This window comes from Piliocolobus tephrosceles, chromosome 16 (genome assembly GCF_002776525.5).
Source record: "Piliocolobus tephrosceles isolate RC106 chromosome 16, ASM277652v3, whole genome shotgun sequence".
Classification (NCBI taxonomy): domain Eukaryota; kingdom Metazoa; phylum Chordata; class Mammalia; order Primates; family Cercopithecidae; genus Piliocolobus; species Piliocolobus tephrosceles.
In genome coordinates, this window is record NC_045449.1 from 74153485 (window position 1) to 74181371 (window position 27887).

The 27887-nt window shown below is 48.8% G+C and overlaps 1 protein-coding gene across 7 annotated transcripts in view; it reads left to right on the top strand.

The window, feature by feature from the left end:
• RNF213 (ring finger protein 213) overlaps positions 1-27887 on the top strand; it is a 132478-nt gene that overhangs the window by 89094 nt on the left and 15497 nt on the right. For all 7 annotated transcript variants that reach the window (XM_023211605.2, XM_023211609.2, XM_023211604.2 and 4 more), the window contains 22 exons: positions 1013-1132; positions 1582-1727; positions 2082-2229; positions 2497-2632; positions 5848-6039; positions 7542-7687; positions 9187-9341; positions 10678-10890; positions 11178-11359; positions 12012-12132; positions 15949-16049; positions 16162-16344; positions 17687-17856; positions 17953-18052; positions 20037-20148; positions 20619-20832; positions 21358-21548; positions 22772-22894; positions 24091-24201; positions 24626-24868; positions 25207-25288; positions 26075-26109. In XM_023211605.2, coding sequence (XP_023067373.1) covers positions 1013-1132; positions 1582-1727; positions 2082-2229; positions 2497-2632; positions 5848-6039; positions 7542-7687; positions 9187-9341; positions 10678-10890; positions 11178-11359; positions 12012-12132; positions 15949-16049; positions 16162-16344; positions 17687-17856; positions 17953-18052; positions 20037-20148; positions 20619-20832; positions 21358-21548; positions 22772-22894; positions 24091-24201; positions 24626-24868; positions 25207-25288; positions 26075-26109 — 3224 coding nt within the window. The remainder of the gene's footprint in view (positions 1-1012; positions 1133-1581; positions 1728-2081; positions 2230-2496; positions 2633-5847; positions 6040-7541; positions 7688-9186; positions 9342-10677; positions 10891-11177; positions 11360-12011; positions 12133-15948; positions 16050-16161; positions 16345-17686; positions 17857-17952; positions 18053-20036; positions 20149-20618; positions 20833-21357; positions 21549-22771; positions 22895-24090; positions 24202-24625; positions 24869-25206; positions 25289-26074; positions 26110-27887) is intronic.

The window sequence follows — 27887 nt, forward strand, 5'->3', positions numbered from 1 at the left end:
CCACTACAACCTCCACCTCCCGTGTTCAAGCGATTCTCCTGCCTCAGCCTCCCAAGTAGCTGGCATTATAGGCATGCACCACCACGCCCGGCTAATTTTGTATTTTTAGTAGTGATGGGGATTCACCATGTTGACCTAGATGGTCTCGATCTGTTGACCTCGTGATCCACTCACCTCAGCCTCCCAAAGTGCCAGGATTACCGGCATGAGGCACCACACCCAGCCCAGTGAGCGTATTATTTAAGTAATGTTGGAACTGTTTCTCATTTGGTTCTGCGTTGTACAAGTCTGAAATTAGAATATTATTGTTAACTTCAAGAGGATTCTTTCCAGATGCAATTAGATTTCTTACCACTGATTACTGTGAAAATGTGAATCCTGGGACGGAAGGCTGCGTGCAGCCTGTCCTGCACTGACTGTAGGCAAGCTCCTCACCTCTTAGCATGTGGGTCACACAGAGCGGAGACCCCTGACTCCCGACATACCCTGTCAGGAACTCACCGATACGCCTGTTTGGCGGGGAGGGAGAGTGGCGGGCGTCGGGCTATCTTCAGATCTCTTTTTACCCCAGGAATGGTCATCAGCTATTTATGACATAGAAAAGTTGGTATTCCAGAAACAGGAAAGGAAGTTTACTCGAATCATTTCCTGGAGAATGGAAGGCAGACCTTGCCAGTGTCCCCCACCCCTCACTAACTGTGATACAGCAAATATAACAATGCACGGGTGAAAGAACCACAGGCCTTATCCACGCGTGCTTCCCACACCTGCCATTGCAGGTCTTACCGTTGCTGTTTATGTTGAAGTTGTTGATGTGCGTAGCATCCGGTCTTGTATAGTATAGGGTCGGGTGGTTTCTGTGCAGGCCCATTCCAGGGTTTCAGCTTCAGGGTGCCAGTTACTCATTTTGCAGCAAGGTAATGACAAGCCAAGGTGTGCAGCGTTCCTGCTTAGGGCTGAGCAGCAGCCGGGAAAGACACGAGACGGTTGTGGGTGGCTTCACTCTTCACAGGGCTGTGGCAGTCTGTCCACATCGATGACCTCCGGAGATCCACCCTCATGGTTTCAGATATGACCAGGCTGCAGAGTGTCACCATCAGCCAGCTGTTCGCGCCCGGAGACTTGCCTGAGTGTGAGTCATGAGGCGGAGCCTCTGGGGGAGCGGGTGGTGGAAGGGCAGATGGTAGGTGTGGAGCATGACGTGCACATGCACTATGAGCAGGGCCACCATGTGTCGTCCCTCAGCAGGAACTCGGGGACACGTGCAGAACTGACTGGTAGCTCATCATAGAGCACCAGGGCCGAGCAGGTGCGCTTACCACAGGCTGAGGTAGAGCTCTGTGAGCAGGCCAGCCATGGAAGTGAGCACCTAGAACACGCCAGAGCCCAGGCTGGAAGGAAGGGGCTGCCTTGGGGGCTGATCTTCATGACCGTGTTTTCTCATCCGCGGACCCATCACCAGAGCGGGGGCCAGGGAAGCCTGCGCTCGGAGCCTGAGCACACGGACTCCCAGATGGCGCCGCTGCCAGTCCCCATGCCACTTTCTGAGCGGTAACGCAATCACGTTTGCTTCGACTGCAGTGGGCTTGGAACACCGGGTGGAAGACGGCCATGAGGAGGCGATGGACACGGAGGCCAGCACTTCAGGGGAGGTGGCAGAGGAGGCCATGGAAACAGAAAGTTCTGAGAAGGTGGAAAAGGAAACCTCAGAACTCGGAGGCAGTGATGTAAGTTCTGATTCTTGGGACCTCCCCTTGTGCTGCTGGTGACGCTTCCGAGCTGCCTCTTTGTGTTTTTGCACTGGGAACTGGAGGAGCCGCCACCACTGCACGGGGGCGAGGATGGCGCCCCACTTTCCTCACACAGCGACGGTCTTGTTGCTGGTTACTGGGGGTTACTGGGGGTCAAGGGCATCTGCACCAGCAGTTTGGTGGGGGGTGGGGGTTGGCGTCCTTCTTTGTCCGTGAGGACCGCCGCCCTGTGCTGTTTGCTGCATCGAGACCCTCATTGCATATGGGTGGTTTGGCTTTTCCCACTGTGTAAGTGGCAGAAACGGGCGACCTAACCGTCTCCACCAACAGGTGTCGATCCTGGACACCACCAGGCTGCTGAGGAGCTGTGTGCAGAGCGCCGTGGGCATGCTCAGAGACCAGAACGAGAGCTGCACGCGCAATATGCGGAGGGTGGTGCTCCTCCTGGACCTCTTAAACGAGGACAGCGCGTGCCACGGTATGAGCCTCCCCACCCCTCTTGCCCCTGCCCCAACGTGGGCTCTTCCTGAGGAGTGGGCATCATTTCGCTGCGTGTTGGGGGACCCCCTCAGGTTTCCATGGCTCAGCAGCAGTGACACAGTGGGAATCTAAGAGCATCTCTCAGATTTTGCTCTAAAATTGGCCTGGCCAAAGGACTTCCCTTCCTGCGGGAGTGGGTCAGAAGCACTCCAGAGCCAACAGCCCAGCCACGGCATGCTGAACGTCTGTCTCTGCCTTTGTACAGCCTCTTTCTTGCGGGTATCCAAGATGCGCCTCAATGTCCTTTTAAAGACGCAAGAAGAGAGCCAGTTGCACACTCGGGAGTGGGTGGCGAGAGAAGCCTGCAACCAGGACGCCCTCCAGGAGGCGGGCACATTCAGGTACTGTGACTAAAGGAAGGAGGGAGTGACTCCAATCTGGTGGCAGCATGGGGACCTGCCTGCGGGCATCGTCTCTCCATCTGAGCCATGGGGACTGAGCTGTTTCTTTCTAAACTTCTCAGCCATTCAAAGCTGTAATTTTTTTTCCCCAAGAAGCACACAGTAGGTCTGGACAGTGGCCAAATGGCAGGTGCTGGACTCTTCCTCTACTTTTCTGTGTTTAGTTTTGCATACTAAAAACTTTTAAAAAGCGTATCTGTTCTTAGAGTGGAACATTGACTAACATTTATGTTGTTAACCATAGAAAGGGCTGCTGTTTTCAGTTATGAAGTTAAGATGATGTGCAGAGCAGGCAGGGGACAGGCAGTATTTTCCCAGTCCTGCTGTTTGAAGAATGGTAACAGCAAAACCAGGACCCAGCAGCACCATTCACTGCCATGGTTATTTTTCTGTCACCCATGGGACTAATCTTGATTATCTTGGATGTGGCCGTGTGTTGTGGAGGAAGGAGGGGTGCTCTGGGCCCCAGACGGAGGGGCTTCTAAGACAGACTCTCAGACCTCCTGCCTGACAGCCTAAGAAACCAGTGACTTTGTTACTGGGGCCCAGCTTTCTCATCTCTAAAAGACAGCAGACCTCCTCCATGAGTCCCTTCCAGGTTCAAGCTTCTGCGCCAGGGATGGGTTCGCTTTGGGCCTACGGCCAGGTGTGATCTGCAGGAGGGAACGTGAGGAAGAAGCGGGGTGAACAGGAATGGGGGCTTAGGGAGGAAGAAGTGGGATGAATGGGAATGGGGGCTTATGTATGCCTTCCTTATGACCAGAGATTTTCTGATTCTACTTTTTCTCTAGTTATCCTTCGTTTCTTTCCTTGTCACGCCTTCTGAAGGGATTTTAGATCAGAAATATTTTCATTTCCCTCGGTTCCTCCTTGTGTATTCTATTGATTTTTTTTTTTTTTTTGAGACAGAGTCTCACTCTGTCACCCAGGCTGGAGTGCAGTGATGTGATCTCAGCTCGCTGCAACTTCCACCTCCCGGGTTCAGGCGATTCTCCTGCCTCAGCCTCCTGAGTAGCTGAGACTACCGGCACCCACCACCACACCCAGCTAATTTTGGTATATTTAGTAGAGGCGGGATTTCACCATGTTGGCCAGGCTGGTCTCGAACTCCTGACCTCAGGTGATCCACTCGCCTCAGCCTCCCAAAGTGCTGGGATTACAGGCGTGAGCCACAGCGCCCGGCCTGTTGATGCTTTTAATCCCTGGCTCCACTTCCCGGGACCAGCCCTGAGTCACTGAACCTCCTCAGTCTGCTCTTCCCAGCTCGCTGTTCATGCAGCACTAGGTCTGGCTTCGTCACATTCCGTGGTCACCATGAGGCCTGTGTAGCCGCTGAGTGGTGGCCAGACCTGCACCCTCAGCTCAGCTGCCCCAGGGCCAGCAGCGCCCTGACTACCTCAGTTCACCTCCCCTGTGTTCTGGGGGACTAGAGTCATTTGTTCTCTTGGGATTAAACAGCACAAATCCTGAGAGTCCTTTGTGTCCCGAACTCTGCCTGCCTGTCCAGATACAGCAGAATCAGGCTCAGCGACTCCAGATATAGGAACCAGGCTCAGCTGCTCCCGCCTCTCCCAGCACCTGGGTTTTCCTTCTGCCTTTTGTGTTCTGTGACTTTTCCCAGTTGGCTGTTTTCTCCTTCTGGTCACTGGGATGCTTTGTTTTCTCAGTAGACATTTTAAAATTCTTGCCAGTTTCCTGTGTACTATATATTTTTAAAATATAAGTATTTCTTTTTATTCTCTTCAAAAGAGAGGCTTTGATTTTCCCCCAACATTATTTACCTTGTGGGTTTTTTTTGTTTGTTTGTTTTTTTGAGATGGAGTCTCAGTCTTGTCCCTCAGGCTGGAGTGCAGTGTTGCGATCCTGGCTCACTGCAACTTCTGCCTCCTGGGTTCAAGTGATTCTCCTGCCTCAGCCTCCTGAGTAGCTGGGATTACAGTCACCTGCCACCATGCCTGTAATTTTTGTATTTTTAGTAGAGCTGGGATTTCACCATGTTGGCCAGGCTGGTCTCGAACTCCTGACCTCAGGTGATCCACCCACCTTGGCCTCCCAACGTGCTGGGATTAGATGTGAGCCACCGCACCCGGCCACCGTTTAATTCTTATCCTTTACACAAGAATTTTGAAAGAGTTGTAAATATATACAACAAAATATATATAACAACAAAATGTCTTGTAGTTAACCAATTATCTTTCTGTCTGCCTGTCTGTGCATTCATCCATCAATCCGCCTGCCTGTCCATCCACCCATCAGTCCATCCGCCCGTCTATCCATCCACCTGTCTGTCTATCAGACACCCAGATCTAGTGTACAAAAACATCAACAGGAACAAACACTTAGTTCCAGATAAACATGCGCCTTCTTGTTTAGTTTGATCTGGGACAAATTTATTTTGGTCTCTTCATCTATATTATAGTCTATCCACATCAGATTTGTAAAATATTTTTTTTCCAAATGGATTATCATAATTTTATTTATTTAGAGAACCTCGATGACTTGTTCTGAAAAATAGTTACATACAAAAATTATGCAGCCTTGCAAAAAATAAAGCAGATAGGTGTGGTGGCTCACACCTGTAATCCCAATACTTTGGAAGCCTGAGATGGGAGGATTACTTGGGCCAGGAGTTTTAGACCAGCCAGCCAGAGCAACATAGTGAGACCCCATCCCAACAAAAAATAAAATTAAAAATTAGCTGGAGGTGGTGGCGCTGGGCGTGGTGGCCCTGTCTACTTGCACGGCTGAGATGGGAGGATCGTTTGAGCCCAGGTATTCAAGGTTACAACGATCTATGATTGTGCCACTGCACTGCAGTCTGGGTGACAGAGTGAGACCCTGTCTCACATATATGTTTTAAAAATAAAAATAAAGCAAACACTACTTCACCCTTCCAGTCACCTAATGCCAGTTGATTAGATGTAGAATAAAGTTCCATTCCAGTTCTGCCTCTCATCTTAGACATGTCTATTTTTATGAGTCTGTTTTCTAGGACTTAAAAATGAAAATGTCAAGTTCCTGCCATCGCTGTAGTGTGGTAATTAGTAGACTAGTTATTTTGTTAATGCTTAAGAAGGAACACAATGTCAAAAGATGGCCGACCGCCATTATGGTTCCTCTGAGCCGTGGTGGCCAGTCTCTCTCCTGTACTGCAGGCACACCCTCTGGAAGCGGGTCCAAGGTGCTGTCACCCCTCTGCTGGCGAGCATGATAGCGTTCATCGACAGAGACGGCAACCTTGAGCTACTGACTAGGCCAGATACTCCACCCTGGGCAAGAGACCTTTGGATGTTTATTTTCAGTGATACGAAGCTTCTGAACATTCCTCTTGTGATGAATAATGCAAGGTGAGTGGAAGGCTTTCTTTCCCTGGGGAGAGAAACTATCAGAACACAGCAGGACCCTAATATGCTCTCCCAAGTGCTGGGTGAAACGCAGCCCTCAACTTCAGAGCAACGCTGATGTGGGCGCTTTCTGCAGTAACAATAGGAAGTTTGGCCGGGCGTGGTGGCTCACGCCTGTAATCCCAGCACTTCGGGAGGCCGAGGCAGGTGGATCACAAGGTCAAGAGATCGAGACCATCCCGGCCAACATGGTGAAACCCGGTCTCTATTAAAAATACAAACATTAGCTGGGCGTGGTGGTACATGCCTGTAGTCCCAGCTATTTGAGAGGCTGAGGCAGGAGAATCGCTTGAACCTGGGAGGCGGAGGTTGCAGTGAGCTGAGATTGCACCACTGCACTCCAGCCTGGTGACAGAGCAAGAGTGTCTCAAAAAAAAAGAATAGGAAGTTTATGAAGCTCCAAGACATTTTTATCTCCACCCTCCTCATTTCCCTGCTTTCAGAGCACTGGTTCTAGCCAGACCCAGTGTGGTACGGCATGGAGAAGCTGCGCTTACAACAGCCCGGCGATCTGTGCTGCTTCCCGCTGTGATCTATGCTCCCTCCCCCATCCCTCACTCCCTGGTGGAGCTGCACAGCCCCCACCCCCTTCCCCAGGTCTGATGCTGTGGGGCCGAGGCTCAGCTCCCAACAGCTTCCACTTCGGCTTTCAGGGGCTTCAATTCTGGATATAGATTAATAAAGAATATAGAAATAAATGTGCCCAGGCTCAGTGACTCATGCCTATAACCCCAGCAATTTAGTAGGCTGAGGCAGGAAAGCTGCTTGAGCCCAGGGGTTCAAGACCAGCTTGGACAACATAGTGAGACCCCGTCACTACAAAAAATTTAAAAATTAGGCATAACGTGGTGTGCACCTGTAGTCCTAGCTACTGCAGAAGCTGAGGCGGGAGGATTGCTTGAGCCCAGGAGTTTGAGGTGAGATATGATCACACCACTCACTGCACTCCAGCCTGGGTGACAAAGACCCTCTCTCAAAAAAAAAAAAAAGGGAGGGGGGGGGGGGGGGGGAGAAGGAGGGAGAGAGAAAGAAAAGAGAGAAAGAAATGGAATTTGAATTCCAGTGGAAACACCTATTTAAAAGACAAGGCGCTGCTGTGTTCAGGAAACAGACTGTCTAACAAGCTGTGCTCTGTTACAAGTTATCAAAGAAAGACAGGTTCAGGAACCAGAAGACTTGGTTCTGCTGGAGATTTTGGGCAACACACTTGACCCCTGCCAGCCTTGGTTTGTTTTTGTTTTGCCTGTAAAACAAAGATTGCATAAGCTAGTTCCCTAGTTCTGTCTTAACAGAAACCCCGGACTGTGAAATAGATCAGCGCTGTCGGCCTGGCCTGTTGGCCCCCTTGTTTTTGAGGCCTGAGAGGAGCTGGCATCAGTGGCGGGTCTTGTGTTTTGAGTGACGTCTCACAAACCCTCTTTGTACTGTCACTCACCTTACTGCAGACATAAAGGTGAGGTGGCCTACATCATGGTGCAGAACTACATGAACCTTTCCGAGAACGCTTCCAACAACGTACCTTTCAGCTGGAGAATCAAGGACTATCTGGAGGAGCTGTGGGTCCAGGCTCAGTACATCACAGACGCAGAAGGTGAGGCTACCTCAAGACAGGTCAGATTCAGCACAGGTCAATCACAAAGCGATTGCCTGCCAGTGAAAAGCAGATGGGTGGCTACCATCGCGAGGTGAATTTTGCAGATTTTAGTTCTCACACTTTGTACAGTAGCATCCAATTTATGTCACTGTGTCATTTTAAAGTTTCTGTTGAAGGAGTGAGAGGCCCCAGCAGGACCAGAACCCTTCGGTCCTATGGCAGCGGGAGCCTGTGAAATGGTTTTTAGTGCCGTGATGGCCAGGTATATAGTGAAATGGGGTGTGTTCTGGCAAGAGGAGGACTGTCACCTCTACCAGCTGGTCACTCCCATTCTGGGCCTTCTCAGACTGGGGCACTGGACTCAGGAGATGCCCCCAGGGGAGGCGTTCTCAGAAGGCACGAGTGCCTGGAGTATCCCCTACTCCCAGCTGCCCCATCAGGAGGCACCTCCCAGCTGTGTCTCCCGAGTCGCAGCCCAGACACAGTGCTGGGCTCTGCTGCCAGGTGCCAGAGGGTTTGCCATAGTCCAGAAAAACCAAGGACAACGCAACACTTTTGCAAAAGCTATCTTTCATACATGCAATCATCTCTTCCATGTTTACTTATCCACCACTTGGAAGACTCAAGGTGGCCTTTTTTCTAGGTTACCATTCTGCTACTTTTTCTGAACAAACTCAAAGCAGTCTGTCTCCTCATGAGCATATTCTTTTCTCAGGACAATACCCCACTGACCCTGCTTTTCTATGACAGCATGCAAATTAGGGGCCGCAGCCCGCCCACTAGAAGCCAGATCTTTCCAGCTTGCATGGTCTGTGACGCCAGCCCCTGAAGAGCAGCCCACTCGTTCCTGATTTACTTGGACCTGGGGGTTCCTGAAACATGCTGTGACCTATAGCCATGCAACATACAACTCAGTCTTATCTCAGGTTTTTCTCTTTGGCTGTTTCTGACTTAAATTTGACACGGCTTCCACCTTCTTTTATTTTATTCCACTGGAAAAATATCCCAGGCCAGACGCAGTGGTTCACAATACTTTGGGAGGCCAAGGCTGGTGGATCACCCGAGGTCAGGAGTTGGAGACCAGCCTGACCAATATGGCGAAACACCGCCTCTACTAAAAATACAAAAATTGAGCTGGGTGTGGTGGTGCGCGCCTGTAATCCCAGCCACTTGGGAGGCTGAGGCAGGAGAATCACTTGAACCTGGGAGGCGGAGGTTGCAGTGAGCCGAGATCATGCTACCTACTGCACTCCAGCCTGGGCAACAGAGTGAAACTCCGTCTCCAAAAGAAAAAGAAAAAGAAAAATATCCTAAAAGTCTAGACAGTGACTATTCCTTCAGTTCCCTACAAAAATCAGGCAGTTGGTGCCGCTTTGTCTGCGAGCTCCCATTCGACAAGAAGTCCCCTGTTTTCCTTCACTCCAGAGCACCCTGGAGGCAGGGGAGTGTCATGACTTAGACGCACTCCAGGCCACTCCTCGGTTTCCTCTCTGCAGGACTGCCAAAGAAGTTTGTGGACATCTTTCAGCAGACTCCTCTGGGCAGGTTTCTCGCCCAGCTCCATGGAGAGCCGCAGCAGGAACTTCTTCAGTGTTACTCGAAGGACTTCATTCTCTTGACCATGCATGTGGCAACAGAGGAGGAGTTAAAGGTAGATGTTTAGATACTGGCTAAGGGTCAGCTGTAGAGCTTACACGATGGAGACTCTCCTAAAACACAGAGCTCTCCGGAAACACGAGAAGACCTCCAATTTCCCTGACATATCTTCTTTTTAAATGTTAAATTTCTCTTAAAAAAATTAAGGTAAATGTGTAACTAACTCTATAGGGTAAGAACAAATAAGTGAAATTCAATAGAAAGTCATACTTTTGACTACCTAAAAATTTTAAACTTCAGTACATAAAAAAGGAAAGTGACAAATTGAAGAACATCCTTACAGCCAATATGACTACAGGTTAATATTCTTAGGAATCAATAAGAAAATACCCTAAGTTTTAAAAAATGGGTAAACCTTATGAAACAACAATTTTATAATCATATCATTAAGCATATCAACATCCAGGAAACATCTGAAAAACTGCTCAGCCTTACTAATAAAAGCAAATCAACACAACAGTTTTTAGATACCATGTTTATGTATTCATTTTGCAAAGCTCTTTTTAAAAAAGGACAGCTGCTGGCCAGTGCTGCAAAGGGCCAGGCCACGTGGCTGACAGTGGTGTGCACAGCGGGTGCCCTGCAGGGCTGCCTGGCAGAGCAGTCGAGAACCTCATCTGATCTGAACTGCTGACTCTGTCCTGAGGAAACTCCTGGAGACCTGGACAAATATTTGGTTACAGGGATGTCCTTTTCAGCTTTGCTTCTAAAAATAATTTAATTGTCCAGAAATACAGGATGGACAAATTAAAGTATGGCCATAGGATGGGTTATTGAGCTGCTGTTAAAACCATGTTTTTCTTTTTCTTTTTTTTTTGAGACGGAGTCTCACTCCACCAGGCTGGAGTGCAGTGGCGCGATCTTGGCTCACTGCAAGCTCCGCCTCCTGGGTTCACGCCATTCTCCTGCCTCAGCCTCCCTAGCAGCTGAGACTACAGGCGCCCGCCACCGCGCCCGGCTAATTTTTTGTATTTTTAGTAGAGACGGGGTTTCACCGTGGTCTTGATCTCCTGACCTTGTGATCCGCCCGCCTCGGCCTCCCAAAGTGCTGGGATTACAGGCGTGAGCCACCGTGCCCGGCCTAAAACCATGTTTTTCAAGTATACAAGTATACTCAGTCATAGAGGAAGTTCAAAAGCCCAGAAGACACAGTGACCTTAACGTGGGCGGAGAGGCAGATAGAAAATTGGACAGAAGCAAATGAGACAGAATAGCATGCATGGTTTCTAATATCCTCTTGTATGGTTTTCCAATAGTTCTGATTTTCCACGGGGAAAACATACCATTTTTGCAATTTAAAAATATATTCTAAAAGCTTTTTTGAATCCCAGTTTCTGCAGATGGCTCTGTGGTCCTGCATTAGGGAACTGAAAGCGGCGTCAGAAGCACCCGAGGAAGAGGTTTCCTTACCGTGGGTGCACCTTGCCTACCAGCATTTCAGAAGCCGGCTGCAGAACTTCTCCAGGATCCTGACCATCTACCCTCAGGTTCTCCACAGCCTGATGGAAGCCCCTCAGAACCATGAGCTGGCTGGATGTGAGATGGTATGGCCCTCCTCCGCCTGCCCTGAGCAAGCCGCGGGGTGCTTCCAACTCCACTCGGAATGGAGAGCTTGGGGGGCTGTGTTCCTAGTGGGAGATTTCTTCACACGGCACATACCTCGGCTTAATTCAGAGATGTTGAGAACACATCTCGCTGACGCTTCCCACATCCTAGACAATGGAAGATTAGGTCACAAGCCTGGGACACAAGTATACACGCAGCTAACAGCCAGGGCCTCTGGTGGGCTGTGGGAAGGGCAGCGCTCAGCCACGCCCTGCTGTCTCCCCAGACCCTGGACGCATTTGCTGCGATGGCCTGCACGGAGATGCTGACGAGAGACACCCTGAAGCCCAGTCCCCAGGCGTGGCTACAGTTGGTGAAGAATCTTTCTATGCCACTGGAGCTCATCTGCTCCGATGGGCACATGCAAGGCAGTGGGAGCCTGACCCAGGCTGTCATCAGGGAAGTCAGGTGAGACCCAGGAGCCCTCACCCGCTGCTTCATCTGGCACGTGCTCACCAGGAGCCTGCCAAGTGCCAGGCACGTCCATGAGGAAGACTGGCAGGTGCTCCGGCCGTGGGAGGGGCTCTGTCCTCACTCACTTCACGTTTGCCGAACCCTCAGTGAGTGCCAGGCATCCCATTAGGGTGCTGGAGACACGAGCGGCAGCTGTGCATTCAGGGAGCTCACTGTGTACTGAGGCCGTAGAAAGACAAGTGGGATATTGTGACACCGTGTGAGGAATGCTGTGATAGAAAGGACGCCCAGCGCAGGGAGGCGCACGGAGCAGGACAGGCCCTCGGGGCCAGAGTCCACTTCCCGAAGGAGACAGTTCCTGTGAGGGGCTGTCAAGGCGAGGTGGGACCTGGCAGGCGTAGGATCGTGCCGTGAGCAGGTTGTGGCAGTACCCCGTGCAGAGGCACCGAGTGGGACGCCGAGTCCCAGCTGAGCGTCTGAGGGCGCGAGCCGGGGGCGGGCCGGGAAGTGTGGCACATAGGGCTTGCTTGTAATCCTAGCTGCCGGGCCTGGACCCCGGCTCCTCATCTCTTCCGTCTCACTCCTCGTTTCACCTTTGGGTTCCTTGGTGGGAGCTGAGTGAGTGAGTGACGCCCTCTTTTGACAGAGCCCAGTGGAGTCGGATTTTCTCCACTGCACTCTTTGTGGAGCATGTGCTCCTAGGAACCGAGAGCCGGGTCCCCGAGTTATGCGGGCTGGTGACCGAGCACGTCTTCTTACTAGACAAGGTGAGTACCCGGGCTGGCCTCAGCACACGCACGGATCCACCCTTTTCCAGAAGGAAGAACAGCGCTGACACTGACCCGCAGCCGGGAGACGCTCTTTTGGCTCTGACCATTTTGTCTAGATGTGCAAAGGAAGGTGATTTCATCCCTAGGCCATTATATTTTCCATGTTTAGTTGTTTAATTATTTACCCTCTGCTGATTGCTAAGTCAGGGTGTGTCATTTAGAAGCGATTCCAGGAACTGTGTGCAGAAAGGGGCTGACACAGGGAACATGCTTGTGAAACCTTTGGGAGGGATAACCCGGCCTTTGGAGTGATCCCAGAACAGACCACTACCCGGCCGTCTGTGGGAGCTGTTACCATTGTCACAGTCATGGAGACAAGGATGTCAGAGAATGCCACTGGGGTTGGGGTCTTCAAAACAGTGCTGTCAACAGAACCAAGGAATGGGAAACCACCATGCCCTTCATAAAGCTACTAATGTGGGGTGGTCTCCTGCAGAAGAAAGCCTGTGACCCTACAGTGATGCACCTCTGTGGCCATGCAGTGGTGTCCAGCACCAACAGCCACTCGGCCAAACATGGCCTCTGCCTCTGCCTCACCCGCACCCGTGACCTTCACGTGAGCGCATCCAGAGACCTCACTGCCAGGGGGTCTGGAGGAGGCAGCGCTGGCTGTCTGACGTTTGGAGCACAGGAAGGTTTACTAAAAGGAGGCCAGCACAGATGCTGGACGTGTCGACTCTGACCTATCAGAACATCAGCGACTGACACACAGTATCAGCTGATTTCCCACCCAGGACGGGTGTGAGCAGCCCAAGGCTAAGGTACCAGCTCCCGGAGGCTGGCACAGAGTCAGGTGCCCAAGCTCCTTCTGTCTTGTCCCTTTGGTGTCCCTAATGTTCAGCTTCCACCCTGTGGCCTGGCGTCACAGCCTGTGGGGCAAAAAGCAGGGGAGGTGGAGGACAGGCCGTTTCCCTTAAGAGCCCAACCCCGGACACGCACACACCACGCCAGCCCATGTCTCATGGTCCTCAACTTGGGCACTCAGCCTTACTGAGCTGCAGGAAGCTGAGGAGTTTTTCGTGGCGTGGTCATGTGCCAGGTGGAACGTGGAGATCCTTTGATAAAGGAAAAGGTGGAGAGAGGGTCATAGGACACAGCCGGTGCCCCCTGCCGCCCTTTCCCCACACCCACACAGCATTGCAGCCTCTCCAAGTCTCATCACGTCCCGGACCTCTGGGAGATACACAGGGCTTTCAGCCAGGTCCAGCGTGGGTCCTAAGGGCCAGGTGCCCATAAACCTGAAGGTAAAGGAGCTGACCCCTGCCTGCTCACACGCTTACAGGATTTAGGAGGTTAGGACCATGGGGAGGTGTTTTTGGTGATAAAATGGCCTCGGAAACTTACTGGGTTTCTGGTTTATTTCCTTCCAGTCACATCTCTGCGCACGTAACCACAGCCAAAGACCTTACCTCGTTAGTTTTCATGCTGGAAGCCTGACTTGTATCCCTCCCCAGCCCCAGCTGAAGGGCAGCCCCTTGGGACCATTTGAAACAAGAGGCTTGGGGGAAAGCCCTGCCCTTCACCCTGAGGCTGGCTCCCTCAGCTGGGCAGGAAGTTGTTGATGGAACTGCTGCAGGATGGCATAGGTGGGACTGCAGGCATGCCTGGCTTTTAGTTTTTTTTTTTTTTTTTGAGACAGTCTCATTGTGTCGCCCAGGCTGGAGTGCAGTGGCACGATCTCGGCTCACGGCAAGCTCCGCCTCCCGGCTTCACGCCATTCTCCCGCCTCAGCCTCCGAGTAGCTGGGACTGCAGGCGCCCGCCACCTCGCCCGGCTAGTTTTTTGTATTTTTAGTAGAGACGGGGTTTCACCATGTTAGCCAGGATGGTCTTGATCTCCTGACCTCGTGATCCACCCGTCTCGGCCTCCCAAAGTGCTGAGATTACAGGCTTGAGCCACCGCGCCCGGCCGGCTTTTCGTTCTTTTGGACATATACCTTGAAGAGGAATTCCTGGATCATTTGATAACTCTATGTTTAACTTTATGAAGAAGCACTGTATTATTTTCCACAGTGACTGCAGCATCTTACATCCCCACCAGCCATGCACCAGGGTCTGAATTTCTCCACATCATGGCCAACACCTGTTACTATCTGATTTTTTCATAATGGCCACAGTGATAACTCATCGTGGTTTTTATTTGTATTTCCCTAATGACTAGTTATGGTGAACCTCCTTCATATGCTTGTTGGGCATTTGCTGTCTTCTCTGGAGAAATGTCCATTCAAGTCCTTTGCCCATTTTTGAATTGGGTTGTTGACTGACAAAGTTATTAGGATATTGAAAATACACACATCACTTCCAAGTAAGATTAATCCCAGGAATTCAAGGATGGCTCAAAATAAAGAAAAAAATCTGTAAATGTTATCAGTTATATAAATTAAAAGATAAACTCTAAATGATCATTTCAAAATGTAGAGAGAAAGCATTTGATAAAATTATTTAGAAATACCCTTGTCAAACTTGGAACAGAAAGGTGCTCTCCTTGAGCTCACAATGCTCAAGGTAGACATAATATTAAGATGTCTAAGCCGGGCGCGGTGGCTCAAGCCTGTAATCCCAGCACTTTGGGAGGCTGAGACGGGCGGATCACGAGGTCAGGAGATCGAGACCATCCTGGCTAACCCGGTGAAACCCCATCTCTGCTAAAAAGTACAAAAAACTAGCCGGGCGAGGTGGCGGGCGCCTGTAGTCCCAGCTACTCGGAGGCTGAGGCAGGAGAATGGCATAAACCCGGGAGGCGGAGCTTGCAGTGAGCTGAGATCCGGCCACTGCACTCCACCCTGGGCGACAGAGCGAGACTCCGTCTCAAAAAAAAAAAAAAAAATTAAGATGTCTATACCAACATCATGCCTGCCCATCAAATTCCGTAAGCACAGCCATTAAACTGTCTTGTACAGTGATGATGTGTATTGTCTTTGAAGATGTATATTGCCTAAAAAACAGTGTTTCCACTTCCAACTATATCCTAGAGAAACTTCTCATTTGCTCTCAGACATATGCAAGAATGTTGAATACAGGACTGTCAGGAATTGGAAGAAATCTAAATGCCCATTAACCAGCCGACGGGTAACTGGTATTTTCATCCGTGGGTACAGGAGTGATCTGGACCTAAGGTATCATGAAGAGAATGAGTTTCAGAAGCCTCAATACAGTGTGATATCATTGATATCAAGTTTAAAACATTCAAAATAACATTCAACCCCATGTTGAGACATGCTTACAGTTATCCTAACAGTAGAAATCTAGAAATGTAGTTACCTCTGGAGAGGGAGGGAGGGATGTGAAATTGTAATTAAGTTACTTATAATGTTTTGTTTCTCTAAAAAAAAAATTATCCCAGCAGCTTGGGAGGCTGAAATAAAACTTAAAAAAATTAAAAATGTTTACAAAATGATCTAAAGCAAATATTCCAAAAATGCTGAGATTTCTTAAAGCTTGGTGGGGGGTATACAGATGGTCATTATTATTACTTAGAGTATGAAATCTCTTAGTAGTGGGAGGGGAGGAGACCTTAAAAGAAAAAGAAGAGGGAAAACCGTAACTTGAGAATGTAGTCCCCTGACAAGCAGCTTAATCACAAAAAGGGCATTCAGAGTTCAAGTGCTAAACACAGAATCACAAAGGCCTAGCACCTCCCACGCATGCGTCACAGCCCTGACTCTGAATGTGGTGTTCCCTGTTGCCTGACCTGGCCCCTGGCTGCCCTCAGCCCTCCCCACTGCTAATGACTCCTGTCACCGCCTTTCTTCAGTGTCTTCGAGAGAACTCCGACGTCAAGACGCACAGGCCTTTTGAGGCCGTGATGAGCACCCTCTGTGAATGCAAGGAGAGAGCCAGCAAGACCCTCAGCAGGTGAGACCTTAGGTTTGGATCCGTGAAGGCGAGATTTCTGAACCTTTCGTGGTTTTCACTTCTTCTGGCCAGTTTCTCTGCTTCAGAACTGACTGCCCTTCTTGGATTCTAGGTTTGGGGTCCAGCCGTGCCCCATCTGCCTGGGAGACGCACAGGACCCCGTCTGTCTGCCCTGTGACCACGTGTACTGCCTGCGCTGCCTCAGGGCCTGGTTTGCCCCAGGGCAGATGACGTGCCCCTACTGTTTAACCGACTTGCCAGACAAATTCTCTCCAACTGTTTCCCAAGGGCACAGGTAAAACACCCCTTCTCTCAAGAAAGCACCTTTTTTTTTTATTTTCCTTTTTTGGCAAACACAATATTCAGAAATATAAACTCTATTAACCTTCATTTGGTAGAAAACCTGACCTCAGAGAACTATCAAAAGAGATGCCACTGTATGTGCTTTCATAAATATCTAGTATCTCAAGATGATTCTTCCCCACGACATATACATATAGATTTGAGAGATAGCAAATACAGAGGAACTAAGAAAGTCATAACAAAGTCCCCAAGGAATTTAAATGCCACTTTTTTTTTTTTTTTTTTTGGAGATAAAGAGTCTCACTCTCTTGCCCAGGCTGGAGTGCAGTGGCACGATCTGGGCTCACTGCTACCTTTACCTCCTGGGTTCAGGCAATTCTCCTGCCTCAGCCTCCCAAGTAGCTGGGATTACAGGCGTGCACCACCATGCCCAGCTGATTTTTGTATTTTTAGTAGAGACGGGGTTTCACCATGTTGGCCAGGCTGGTCTCAAACTCCTGACCTCAGGTGATCCACCCGCCTTGGCCTCCCAAAGTGCTGGGATTACAGGTATGAGCCACCACACCTGGCCAACACCACTGGTCTTAATGCATCAGTATCATTCACAGTGACTGACCTGAGAACCAACCCACTCCTTGTCTGGCTTTTTGGAGGTGGTTAAAAGCAGCTCTAGCTCTCTGGACTCAGCAGGCCTCAGCCCTGCTCTGTGAGTGGTTGGTTTTCTTTCCTTCCCCTTCCCTCCCTTCTCAGGCCTCCTAAAAGTGGAGCACCAGGCAAGCCCAGTGGATGGGTTGACATACTTTGCGATATTGAAGGGTACTGTTGGCTGGTCCAAATGATCAAAGTGTTTCTAGAAAGGGATGCATCTAAATATCATCTGTTGAAATGCTGAAGACTAGCTCTAATGGGTGAGAGGAGTGACTTGAATCTTTCAATTTAAAAGTGAAATGCTGGCCAGGCGTGGTGGCTCACGCCTGTAATCTCAACACTCTGGGAGGCCAAGGTGTGTGGATCACCTGAGGTCAGGAGTTCAAAACCAGCCTGGCCAACATGGTGAAACCCATCTCTATTAAAAATACAAAATTAATCAGGTGTGGTGGTGCGTGCCTGTGATCCCAGCTACTTGGGAGGCTAAGGCAGGAGAATCACTTGAACCTGGGAGGTGGAGGCTGCAGTGAGCCGAGATCACGCCACTGCACTCCAGCCTGGGCAACGAGTGAAACTCCATCTCAAAAAAAAAAAAAAAAAGTGAAATGCTGTGAAATGTCAAGTCCTTCTGTAAGGAGGCATTTGGGAAACACCATCCACCTGTCTTCTCTTTCTCGCGTTCTAAGGGAAGTCATTGAAAAGCATGCCCGCTTCCGGCAGATGTGCAACAGCTTCTTCGTAGACCTGGTATCCACCATGTGCTTCAAGGACAACACTCCGCCTGAGAAGGAAGTGATTGAGAGCCTGCTCTCTCTCCTCTTCGTCCAAAAGGAGCTCTTAAGAGACGCTCCCCAGAGTAGGTTGCTTTCTTCCTGTAAACCTAGCAGCTCATTTCTTCATCTCACTTCTGCACATCTCATGCAGTGAGCTGCCTTTCTCTTTCTGGTTTAAGGACGTCGTGAACACACAAAATCTCTCTCTCCATTCAATGATGTTGTGGATAAGACTCCTGTCATCCGCTCGGTGATACTGAAACTGCTTTTGAAATACAGGTAAGAACAACATGGAGACTCGCTTCTAGAAAGCCCTGGCTTTTTCTCTTCATTGTGGCGTTCTCTTTGTTACCAAGTCTCCTTGTCGTGACTAGTAGGTAGTACATGATCTTGGGGAGCTTTTTCGGTGAGACACGACCTGGTTACTTGTACTGGCTGTGTATTCTGACATTGTCACATGTAGGGACATGAGTTTAGTATTCCCACAAACACACATCTAGCAAGAAGCCAACAGTGCTGTGAAGGGACCACGGTGGTGTGAAGGACACAGAACTCAAGAGGGTGGAATCTGTGGGCTTAGCCTGGTTCCACAGTGGTCCAGCTTTCTGATTTTTCAGATGGTAGCTTAGAATCCTGCTCACCCTGAATGTCCTAGATGTCTTCTAAGTTTCTATTCCCCTGACCATGGGCTCTATTTCCTTGTGAAAGGATGCTGATATCCAAGAATAGTATCACCTGTGGTACTTGTATTGCTCTAATATTGCAGTTCTCAAAGTGTTGGTATGGACCCTTGGGTGTGAGGTGGGTCTCTGAGGTTAAAACTATTTTAAAAATTAGATTACTAAGATAAATTTGCCCTTTTTAAAAAACATGTTGATACTTACGATGTTACAAAAGCGGTGATGAGTGAAACTGCTGGCCCCTCACGTGAAGACGCAGTAGCTGTAGACCTTGTTTTCTTCACCGCCATGCACACGTGGTTTTCTTCATGCCAGTTTCATTAGTTTTACTAAATCTTGACTCTTGAGGATCTGATTTCTTAATGTTTTGTGGAAATGGGAAGCACACACAAAACACTCCCACTACACGCTGGAGTAGACAGTTGCCTCGCAGAAAATCACTCATGACAAGCCCTGAGTTATTAGCCGGCTGCTGTGTTCATGGACCGCCACTCGTGCCGGGAGGAAGGATGCACACGATACAGGTGTCCAGGACTGGGCAGGCCTCTCCTGGAAATAAGCAAAGCGAGCCGGCCTCAGCCAAACAACTGACAATGTTGGTTGGTGATGGTAACATTCAAGCTTTTAAGCTGAAATTAAAATTCTGAAAAGCTTATATTCTTCACTATGCCTGTGAGCTTTCGAATACTTAAAGACATTTTGGGGCAATTTGTGGTGATATTAATAAATATGGATTTTTTTTTAAAACGCAGAATAAAAATGTGTCAACCTTTACAAGACTTGCACAGCCCAGTGAACCAATATTTTCCAAATGACCAATGCTTGATGTCACGAAATCTGTGGGTCAAAAAAGAAAAAATTCTATTTAAAGTATGGGCAGACCTTTTAACATAATTGACTGAAAAATGCATTGATACAGTTTTAGGCTCCACATTGCAATTAACCTTTAGACATGACCATTTACCACTGCTGGCACAGCATTAAGGAATAATATCCACAATGATCTGCAAAAACTATTAAAATGTTCCTCACTATTCCGAGTGTATGAGGACAGATTTTCCTCATATTCTCCGATATGGCGCAGCAAGGGGGAGCAGAAGCAGGGCAGGCAGGCCGCTGACTTCCAGGGGCCAGGCCTCAGGGCCAGTGCAGGAATGGAAGACCAAGCCACTCTTCTCACTGATTCATGTTTTGGAAAATATTTTAAATGTTACTTAATATGTAACAGCTTTATTGTTATTTTAAATGAATGCATATTTTTGAAACCTGTTTTTAATGTCTCATAATTCCTATCATAAATATTGATAATATAACCCACATAAAAGCTCTTTGAGGTTCTCAATTTTTAAGACTATAAAAGGGTCCTGAAACCAAAGTTTGAGGACAGCTGGTCTAAAATGTGAGTTTTATACTCCTCCAGTATTATGCTAAAAGGTTTTCCATAAAATCTTAGAAACTACGTATATGTATGTCTGTATGTTTATACACACACACAGAGGACAGATGACCGATAGATAGATGCTTTTTTAGTAAGGTGTGTCTCCAGATCTGAGAAAGCCGGAATAATATTTCTCTTTCTGCAGCTTCGATGATGTAAAAGATTATATTCAGGACTACTTGACCCTGTTAAAAAAGAAAGCATTCATAATTGAAGATAAAACTGAACTGTACATGCTCTTCATCAACTGCCTGGAGGTAAGCGAACTCTCCTTCCCTGAATTTCTTTTGGAAACTGAACCACATGGTTTAAAATTTACAGAATATAATTTTAGTCAGTATAATTAACAAATGCTCTGTTCCTTGCAGAAAAGGTTTCCAAGACACTGCTTCTGCCTTCAGCAATGTATATATTGGCATTTATGTGCATATACATACAAAATAGAAGTCCAGGAGAATATACCACCAAAGTTAACAGTGGTTATCACTGAGTGGGGACATTATGGATTTTTTTTTATTATCTTCATATTTTTATATGAAGATAAAATAAAAATAAATAAAAAGGGATATTAGGTTTCCATGAGTCAAGAAATTTATACTGAAACCTACAACAACATTCCTTATCCTTCTTTCCTTCATTTTCCACAGTCACAGTGGCAACTGTAGAAGCTTGGGCGTCCATGTTGAAAAGAATAATATCCTTTTCTTTCTTGTTCCTTGTTCCTCAGGATTCAATACATGAGAAGACCAGTGCTTGCTCCAGAAATGATGAACTGAACCACCTAAGAGAGGAAGGTCGTTTCCTTAACACGTATTCTCCAGTAAGACGTGGCCGAGAGCTGGCCAACGAGGCCTCAGTTGAATACCTGCAAGAGGTGGCCCAGATCCGCCTCTGCCTGGACAGAGCTTCAGATTTCCTCTCGGAGCCTGAGGGAGGCCCAGGCAAGTCTTCTCTGCTTTGCTTTACTTTGGGTGTAAAGACTCTGTCATTTAGAAATTCAGGAAGTATAGGAAACTAGTTCTTAGAATAGACTATGACGACGGCCGGGCGCGGTGGCTCACGCCTGTAATCCCAGCACTTTGGGAGGCCAAGGCGGGCGAATCACAAGGTCAGGAGATCGAGACCACGGTGAAACCCCGTCTCTATTAAAAATACAAAAAAAATTAGCCGGGCGTGGTGGCAGGCGCCTGTAGTCCCAGCTACTCAGGAGGCTGAGGCAGGAGAATGGTGTGAACCCAGGAGGCGGAGCTTGCAGTGAGCCGAGATTGCGCCACTGCACTCCAGCCTGGGCGACCAAAAAAAAAAAAAAAAAAGAATAGACTATGGGCTTTTCCATGTCCCCTCTCCTCTGGACATGTTTCTGTGAATGCCTGTGGGTAGGTCCTGTGCCCTCTGGTTGGCCTTGTGTCCTACAATAAATGCCCTAAGTCACCAGCTGCTCACCCACTTTCTCGTTGGCCTCTCAGAGATGGCCGAGGAGAAGCAGTGCTACCTGGGGCAAGTCAAGCACTTCTGCACCCGGGTGGAGAACGACTGGCACCGGGTGTACCTGGTACGGAAGCTTAGCAGCCAGCGGGGGATGGAGTTCGTGCAGGGCCTCTCCAAGCCCGGCCATCCATGCCAGTGGGTGTTCCCCAAGGAAGTCATTGAGCAGCAGGTGAGAAGTGGGGCCCGGCAGCCCACAAACATGCGCCACCACAGCCTCATACACCCCAAATCCCACACACCACCCCACCCTCACACCACCCACCAACACACCCCCACACCCCACCCTCACACCCAGGGATGGTGCCACTGCTTCTGTGTTCCGCCTGCCCTCAGCATCCCCACAGCCAGGAAGGAAACCTGCGCTTGTCTGTCTGGTCCTTTGTGTCTGTGCTTCAGCTGATTCGCCCCAGCTTATGATCATGTTACACCACCTGCTGTAGGGCCAAGGTAAGGGCACTCACCTCAGAGCTTCTTTAATTAGGCATCACTTCTCATTGAATTTCACTCAAGGAAAGTAGAACATTTTTGTGGCCTTTGCTTTCAGCAAATGAAATGTAGTTCAGCTTGCAAGGTGCGACCTTTTTACCTCTGGCAGGCAAGAGACAGGCAAGAGCAAGAACGAGGAATATAATTGCATAAGAGGCTTCAAGGCTAGTCTGGGTGCAGTGGCTTACACCTGAAATTCAGCACTTTGGGAGGCCGAGGTAGGCAGATCACTTGAGGTCAGGAGTTCGTCAAGACCAGCCTGGCCAACATGGTGAAACTTCGTCTCTACTTAAAAAAAAAAAAAATTAGCTGGATGTGGTGGTGGGTGCTTGTAATCCCAGCTACTTGGGAGGCTGAGGCAGGATAATTGCTTAAATCTGGGAGGCAGAGGTTGCCGTGAGCTGAGACTGCACCACTGCACTCCAGCCTGGGTGACAGAGTGAGACTCTGTCCCAAACAAACAAAAAAGACTTCAAAGCCTCTCAGTGGTCCTTTCCAGATGCCCAGAAATTAACAAATTCTTATTGTCCTGGGGATACAAAAATGGTACTAAGAACCCCGGCATTGTTTGACCACCTGGGGTTTAGAGTTGACATGACTTGAGCCATCCGGCCTCAGGTGTGTGGTGCGATGCCATGAATGGAAGAAGTAAGCACCTCCCCAGGTAGCACTGCCATCGGCAGGCGTTCCCTGCACTCGCACCTCTTCCTCTACTGCAGAGGAAGCTCCCTGCGAAGACAGCACCAGACTGTCCTGCCTCGGGCCAGGTCGGGGGAGTCCCAGCTCGGCTGCCTTTAAACCTCGAATGATCGATCACTAGGTTCCTGCACCCATTAACACGGTTCTTTGCAAAACATTCCTCCCATCGTTCACCCCCAACTAACCCCTGTATTCCTGGGGCTGCAGAAGGACCACCCAGGCCAGATGGATAGGTACCTGGTGTACGGCGATGAATACAAGGCTCTCCGTGATGCTGTGGCCAAAGCTGTCCTCGAGTGCAAGCCGCTGGGCATTGAGACTGCTCTGAAGGTAGGGTGGGCCCCTGGCTTCTCTCTGATACCAGGTGGCATCCCTTGGGGCCTGCGCATTCCCTGGTTTATGTCAAATGATGCAGGGTGGTGGACCACTGACGCGGTCCATCATGTGACACTGTATTGGAAGTCACGTGCCCACGGCCTCCAGGGTGCACCTGGCCGGTGTGCGTGAACCAGTGGCTGGAACAGGACAGCTACGGCAGCTGAGCTGGGTTGACAATTTGCTGTGTCTTGCTGATCTGCCAAGGCCATCAGCAGCGTCTTTTGATTTATGTCCATTACTTCCTTTGAGACCCTGCTGGAAAACAAAGATGCTGACACAACTATTAATAGCAAATTCATATCTATATGTATTCATAGTTCAGATATGCTTGTGTGTTTAATAAAAATACATATGTTGGTGTAGTGTGGGAAGTTAAAAAATATAAAGATGTTTTTAGAATCTAACCTTTAAATTGGTCTGGTCTTGCTTCCTTTTTGAGTCCCTGTGCCAGGAAAAGAGGAAATAGAAAATCCTCTTTCTGCTCAGGAGAAGTTTCTAAGACCAGTGAAGGAGTCAGAAGAACAGATGGTGATTCCGTTGCTTCTGTCATTAAGCTGGCTGCTAAATATGCATTGAGTTTAATCTGAGAGTATTTCAGGAACTTTGTAGCCCAAAAGTTGCTCACCAAAAGATGGCCCATGTGGGGGCATGACCCCAGGTGTCCAGGCTGGAAAAGGCTCCTTCCCTGGTGGTGGGTTGAAAAGGCGCCTTCCCCGAGGAGTGGGTTGAGGGCTGAGACACTTTTCTTTTCACATGCAACCTTCGCGGGCCTCTGGCCCTTAGGTAGATCTGGTGGGCTGGGGCGGGGGGCGGGCCTCAATCCTATCATCCCAGCACTTTGGGAAGCCAAGTGGGCAGATCACAAGGTCAGGAGTTTGAGACCAGCCTGGCAAACATGGTGAAACCCCATCTCTACTAAAAGAAAAGAAAAACAAATTCGCTGGGCATGGTGGTGTGTGCCTGTAATCCCAGCTGCTCGGGAGACTGAGTTAGGAGAATCGCTTGAACCCGAGAGGCAGAGGTTGCAGTGAGCTGAGATCGTGCCACTACACTCCAGCCTGGGTGACAGAGCAAGACTCCATCTCAAAAAAAAAAAAAAAAAATCTGTTGAGCTTTTAAATTCTCACTTGATACCCTTGATTTTGCAGGCCTGCAAGACCCCCCAAAGCCAGCAGTCAGCCTACTTCCTGTTAACACTGTTCAGAGAGGTGGCTATTTTGTATAGATCCCACAATGCAAGCCTCCACCCCACGCCAGAGGTGAGTAACCGCCTGCAGGGCTGTGTTCAAAGTCTCAGTATTTGGAGGGACTTTATTCAAAAGAATGAAACTTATCAACACAAATCATGCCATAATTTTTTTTTAATCTAGGATAGAGGCTTTCAACCTCGTTATGTGGAGGAACTATTTTCTGTTTAACCCAAAGCTTGTAGAATTATAATGAAAACTAAAGCCAAGAACAACAGATAATGTAAAACAAAATAGAATATCAAAATTAATGCTTACATATGTGGATGCTGTGTTTGTATATGCACAATTCTCTTCTCTGAAAAATTTCCCCCTCAAATGGTGGTGATTTCTCCATATTTACCTCGATACTTGATGTATATTTAGTGTCAGTGTATGCCTAAGAGCAGTTCACACAATATTCTTTGATACATCTTAATGTTTTTTTTCCTGTCAGCAATGTGAAGCTGTGAGCAAATTCATTGGCGAATGCAAGATCCTTTCACCTCCTGAGATCAGCCATTTTGCAACATCGCTCGTGGACAATTCTCTGCCATTGTTGAGGGCGGGCCCCAGTGACAACCACCTTCAGGGAACAGTGACAGAAATGGCCATTCATGCTGCAGCCATCCTTCTGTGTGGACAGAATAAAGTCTTGGAACCCCTAAAGAATCTGGCCTTCTCCCCAGCCAACATGGCGGTAAGAGTAGGCCACAATTCCATCAGCCTTCACCAGAACACCCCCCAGAGCTTGTCACTGTAGAGACCGAGCTGCAGCCGTGGGAACCCTTGGGCATCTTTATCTCCTCAGTTCTCTGCTTTTGTGTCACTTGATTCTTGAGCACACAAGACAGTGACAGACTTGCTTTGCCCTTTGTTATTTCACAGGGAGCTGTTCTGTTTTCTTCACAGATGGCTTCAGAAGTCCAGTAGAAGGAAAGCAGAGTTCCCTTTCTTCCTCTAGGCCTCCTGCTGAGCAGCAGCACCCAGGCGACAAGCTCACTTATCTAGAGCTCTCTCTGTTTTCTTGTTTTTCAGCATGCTTTTCTTCCAACCATGCCTGAGGACTTGCTGGCTCAAGCTCGGAGGTGGAAGGGTCTGGAGGGAGTCCACTGGTACAGTAAGTGTTGGGGTCTGGATGACCCCACACTCCTCTCAGCTTCGAAGGGTGTCCAGATGCTTTGAAGCATTGGGTTCGACTTGGGGTCCATGTGGTTTGTGACTCAGGGTTCAAAACCACCTGCATTCTACCCGTGGCATCTGCAGAAGATGAATGGCTTGAAGGAGCTGGCACTCTGCCGGCTAGATGATCCAAACCATTTCATTACTTTGTTGTGTGCAAAAGGCGCTCTGTGATGCACTTCTCTTTTCTGGAATAGGCCATTTTGGGAGTAGGGAGGACTGGGAACCACATCAGAGACACATTCAGAGGCCCATCACAAAACAAAGTTTTTGACACAAAGGTAGCTCTTCTGAAATATATGAAATATAGAACTGGGAGACTGACTCATATAACCCATGACATGTAAATTTTGCTGTTGCCTGAGTAAATATTTTAAAACTCGTCTTTACAGTTGTTATAAAATATGCTCATGACAAAAAAAAAACCAAAGAGAATAGAAAGGTCTAGAATCCTGTCCACCTCGCCTCCACAAGTACCGCTGGTGTGACCTATATTCTAATTGCTTTTTACTTCATAAAATTAGACTCAGACATTTTTCACTGACAACATACATTTATTAAGCTTCAGGCAGGTGTCCTATAACTTAACATATTAGTATGGGGTGCTCTGGACACTCATTCTGATATTTTGGTCAGGGCCAGAGAGTAGAGTTAGCTTTCCCTTTTCAATGTGGGTCATTCGGTGAAACCTCATCAGCCAATGTGTGTCCTGTTCTCTTCACAGCTTGTCCCAATGGCCATCCTTGCTCCGTGGGAGAGGTGAGTCTTGGTATTTAAGATAGGGTTTGAGGGGTGGTGTGCACTCCTGGGTTGGAGGACGGGGATCACGGGTGAGGAGAGTGAGGCTCTCGGCCTTCCAGGAGAGCACAGGCTCACCGAGGACTGCCCAGGGTGCTCTAAGCAGGGCAACATCAGTGGCGCTAAGGGTTTCTAGCCCTGGGCTTCTCAGCCTCAGCACTGTGGACATGGCTCTGTGGTGCGGGCTGTCCTGTGCACTGCAGGCTGTCTGGCAGTATGCCTGACCTTGAGTCCCTGGATGTCAGGAGCACCCCCCTCCTCCCAGTGTGACAGCTAAAACCAGATACTGACAAAGATCCCCTGGGAAAGACAATTGCTACTGGTTGGGAACTGCTGCTAGCCATTCTTTCTAGCCACTGCAGCACGGGGTCAGTGAGCCTTTTCTTGATAGAATGGCAAGGTGTTGCCTGGACCACAGGCTGCATTATTAGCTCTCAGAGGAGGTGTGGTCCAGATGCCAGAGGAAAAAGCCACGTGTAGACTGTGCGCCATGGGGAAGAACTGGTGATGCTTCCTCTCTGGATTCCCAAGCATCTAGCCCAGAGCCCTCCATACACGGTATCTGTACTTGCAGAGCAAGAGGCTGGTGGGTTGAGCTGATCCGTGGTAGTGATTCATGGTGTTTGGTTAGTTGGTTGAGACAGCGTCTGGCTCTTGCCCAGCCGGGAGTGCAGTGACATGATCATTGCTCACAATAAACATTGAACTCCTGGGCTCAAGCGATCCTCCTGTCTCGACCCCCCAAAGTGTTGGGATTATGAGCCACTGTGCCCAGCCTGATACATGTCATTTAATAACATATATAAGAGACACAGAGGGAGAAAAACTGATACATACCACTTTTCTGGGCTTCAATCACTTCCTTGTCCAAGAAATGAGACTGAAATAGATTCTATCCAAGAATGATCGCAGCTCTGAAATTCTGTGACTGGTTTGGTGTGTTATCAGCTGTGACTCTCAGTATACAGTAGCACAATATCTGATTTTGAAAAATGAGCCTTTGGAAGTAGATTATATGATTGGACTTTTTTAAATAAAAAAGTCCAAGCCAGGTGTGGTAGGTCACACCTGTAATCCCAGCACTTCGGGAGGCTGAGGCAGGTGGATTGCTAGAGCCCAGGAGTTTGAGACCGGCCTGGGCAACACGCTGAAACCCTGTCTCTACAAAAAACACAAAGCATCAGCAGGGCATGGTGGTGCAAGCATGCATGCATGTGGTCCCGGCTCCTTGGGAGGCTAAGGTAGGATGATTGCTTGAGCCTGAGGAGGTCAAGGCTGTAGTGAGCCGTGATGGTGCCACTGCACTCCAGCCTGGAGGACAGAGCGAGGCTCCGTCTCATAAAAATAAATATATGAAAAAGTCCAAATGGATATAAGGAAGTCAGTTTGGAAGCTATTCTAGTATTCTTGGTATTAGATCATGAAGTGCTACGGGCTAGTGTGATAGATGGAGGAATAGAAAAAATGCTGCATATGAGAAAGGAAGGTTGAATTTTATGTATTTGTCTATAAAGTGTCACTCTGGGAATAAAGCTTAAATTGTCCTACTTATTTAAAAAAAAAAACAGTTCCAATTTGCCCATGTGCAACATTAGTGAGTACCTACCCTGTCCCCATGGGCTCTCCACCCACCCGAAACAAGCACACACTGGAACAGACAATCCAAGGGTGCTCACGTTCGCCAGTGATAAGGAGGTGTTCATTTGCATGATGGCGTTTGTGCATAAAATGGTACTGCT